Genomic DNA, 1,549 nt, shown 5'->3' on the forward strand with positions numbered 1-1,549 from the left:
ACACTTAACAGGTATATACAAAAATAAATATCTTTCTACAAAATCAAGCTGGAATCTGTGTGGATTTCAACTAATTGCTAGAAAACCAAAAATCTCCATATCTTGGACGAAAATCTCAGCTCCTGAATGGCTGGGTTGGGAGCGGTTGCCGTCGATGAATGAAGAGAGAGAGAGAGAGAGAGAGAGACCAAGTCTACTTTGTATTTGAGTTTTGGTGGAAAAAAAAAAATCAAAATTGAGTTCAAATAATAGTAGCCATTAGATGTGATTTTATCCACGTGGCATCTTGTGATGAAAAGCTTAAGTAGGTTAGGAAGATTAGAAGGTTAGGAGAGGATCCTCTCCCGGTTATTATTATTTATTACTACTCACTCAATAAGCTGTGAGTTACATAATGCACACCATTACTTGTGCACCCAAGCACACTCAAACTTCAATTTATTCAATCCCAAACATCTTGTTCTTAACTATAGCGAAGATCTATGGGCAGAACACAACCTTGTAGTTAGTCCCACCAGGGCAAGTAAAAGTGCTGGTTGCATCATCCTTAGGGTAACTGTAAGCATCCGGGCACCGCTCCTTGAAAAACCTAGAGAAATCCGTGGGACCGCAACTCCCAGAATTGCAGCAATACTCATCAGTCTTGAACACAGTACAGGGATTGTTACAGCCACCTGGAGCTTTCAGCTCATTAGGGCACTGCCCGTTGATATCTGCCGTACACTGGATCCCACGCTCGCAAGGAGAAGTGGGACTAAAGTCCATGGCGACATTAAACCCATCGACGAGGGAGATGTCGATGAAATCCAAGTTGTTGAACTGGTTAAGCCCAAATTCGGCTAGGGTGTTTGGGGGTTGACCGTAGGCTTGGCATTCGAGGAGGCCGCCACAGTCACCTGTCTGACAGCTGCCATGTCCGGATGCATCAAAGTTGCATCCAGTTCGTGCCCAAACGCGGCCTCCTGTAGTGCCCGCGTTCACGTCTAGGGGCCAAGATTCTCCCCCGTTAAGTTGCCTGCCGCCGCCTGGCACCGCAGCGGCCCAGACAGTGAAGGGGCAGTTGTTTCGGATATCGAATCTGGCTGCACTGATGGTTGATGGGCCAAAGCAAAGGGTGGTGATCCATAGGATGGACAAAACTGTGAGTCTTTTGTGGAATCTCATTTTGTGAAAATATTGGTTTTTCGATGCGTTGCTGTGTTTTGAATTCTGAGGACTTTGATGAGTTTATATAGGGCAGCAAAGTAAGCTATTGAGCCTAACAATACAAGACACAAGCATGCATGACAAATTTGACAGGTACGTGTTCCCAATCGCTAAATGACATTTCTTTCTTGACTTGACTCCTGAACAACGTTAATTTTCATTTGATCATTAATCTCCACAAAGAAAAAATAAGATTAGACGTTTCCATGAAATTAGTACGTGGAACTTGGTATACTGGAAGGACTTTGTTCTCTATCGAGGACTAGGTCGGTTAATACCAAACATTTGTGGTACTAATCTTTTCAGAAAAGTTAGACAGAAATAGAGTAGTTGTATGTAATCA

At 43.5% G+C, this 1,549-nt stretch overlaps 1 protein-coding gene across 1 annotated transcript; it reads right to left on the minus strand.

Annotated features, from left to right (window-relative positions):
• Nucleotides 1-309: 309 nt before the first annotated feature.
• Nucleotides 310-1,219, minus strand: LOC112179049 (protein P21). The gene has a single exon (XM_024317364.2). The coding sequence runs from the start codon at nucleotides 1,162-1,164 to the stop codon at nucleotides 481-483; it is 684 nt and encodes a 227-aa protein (XP_024173132.1). The 5' UTR covers nucleotides 1,165-1,219; the 3' UTR covers nucleotides 310-480.
• Nucleotides 1,220-1,549: the final 330 nt, after the last annotated feature.

This window comes from Rosa chinensis, chromosome 7, assembly GCF_002994745.2.
Source record: "Rosa chinensis cultivar Old Blush chromosome 7, RchiOBHm-V2, whole genome shotgun sequence".
NCBI classification, from domain to species: domain Eukaryota; kingdom Viridiplantae; phylum Streptophyta; class Magnoliopsida; order Rosales; family Rosaceae; genus Rosa; species Rosa chinensis.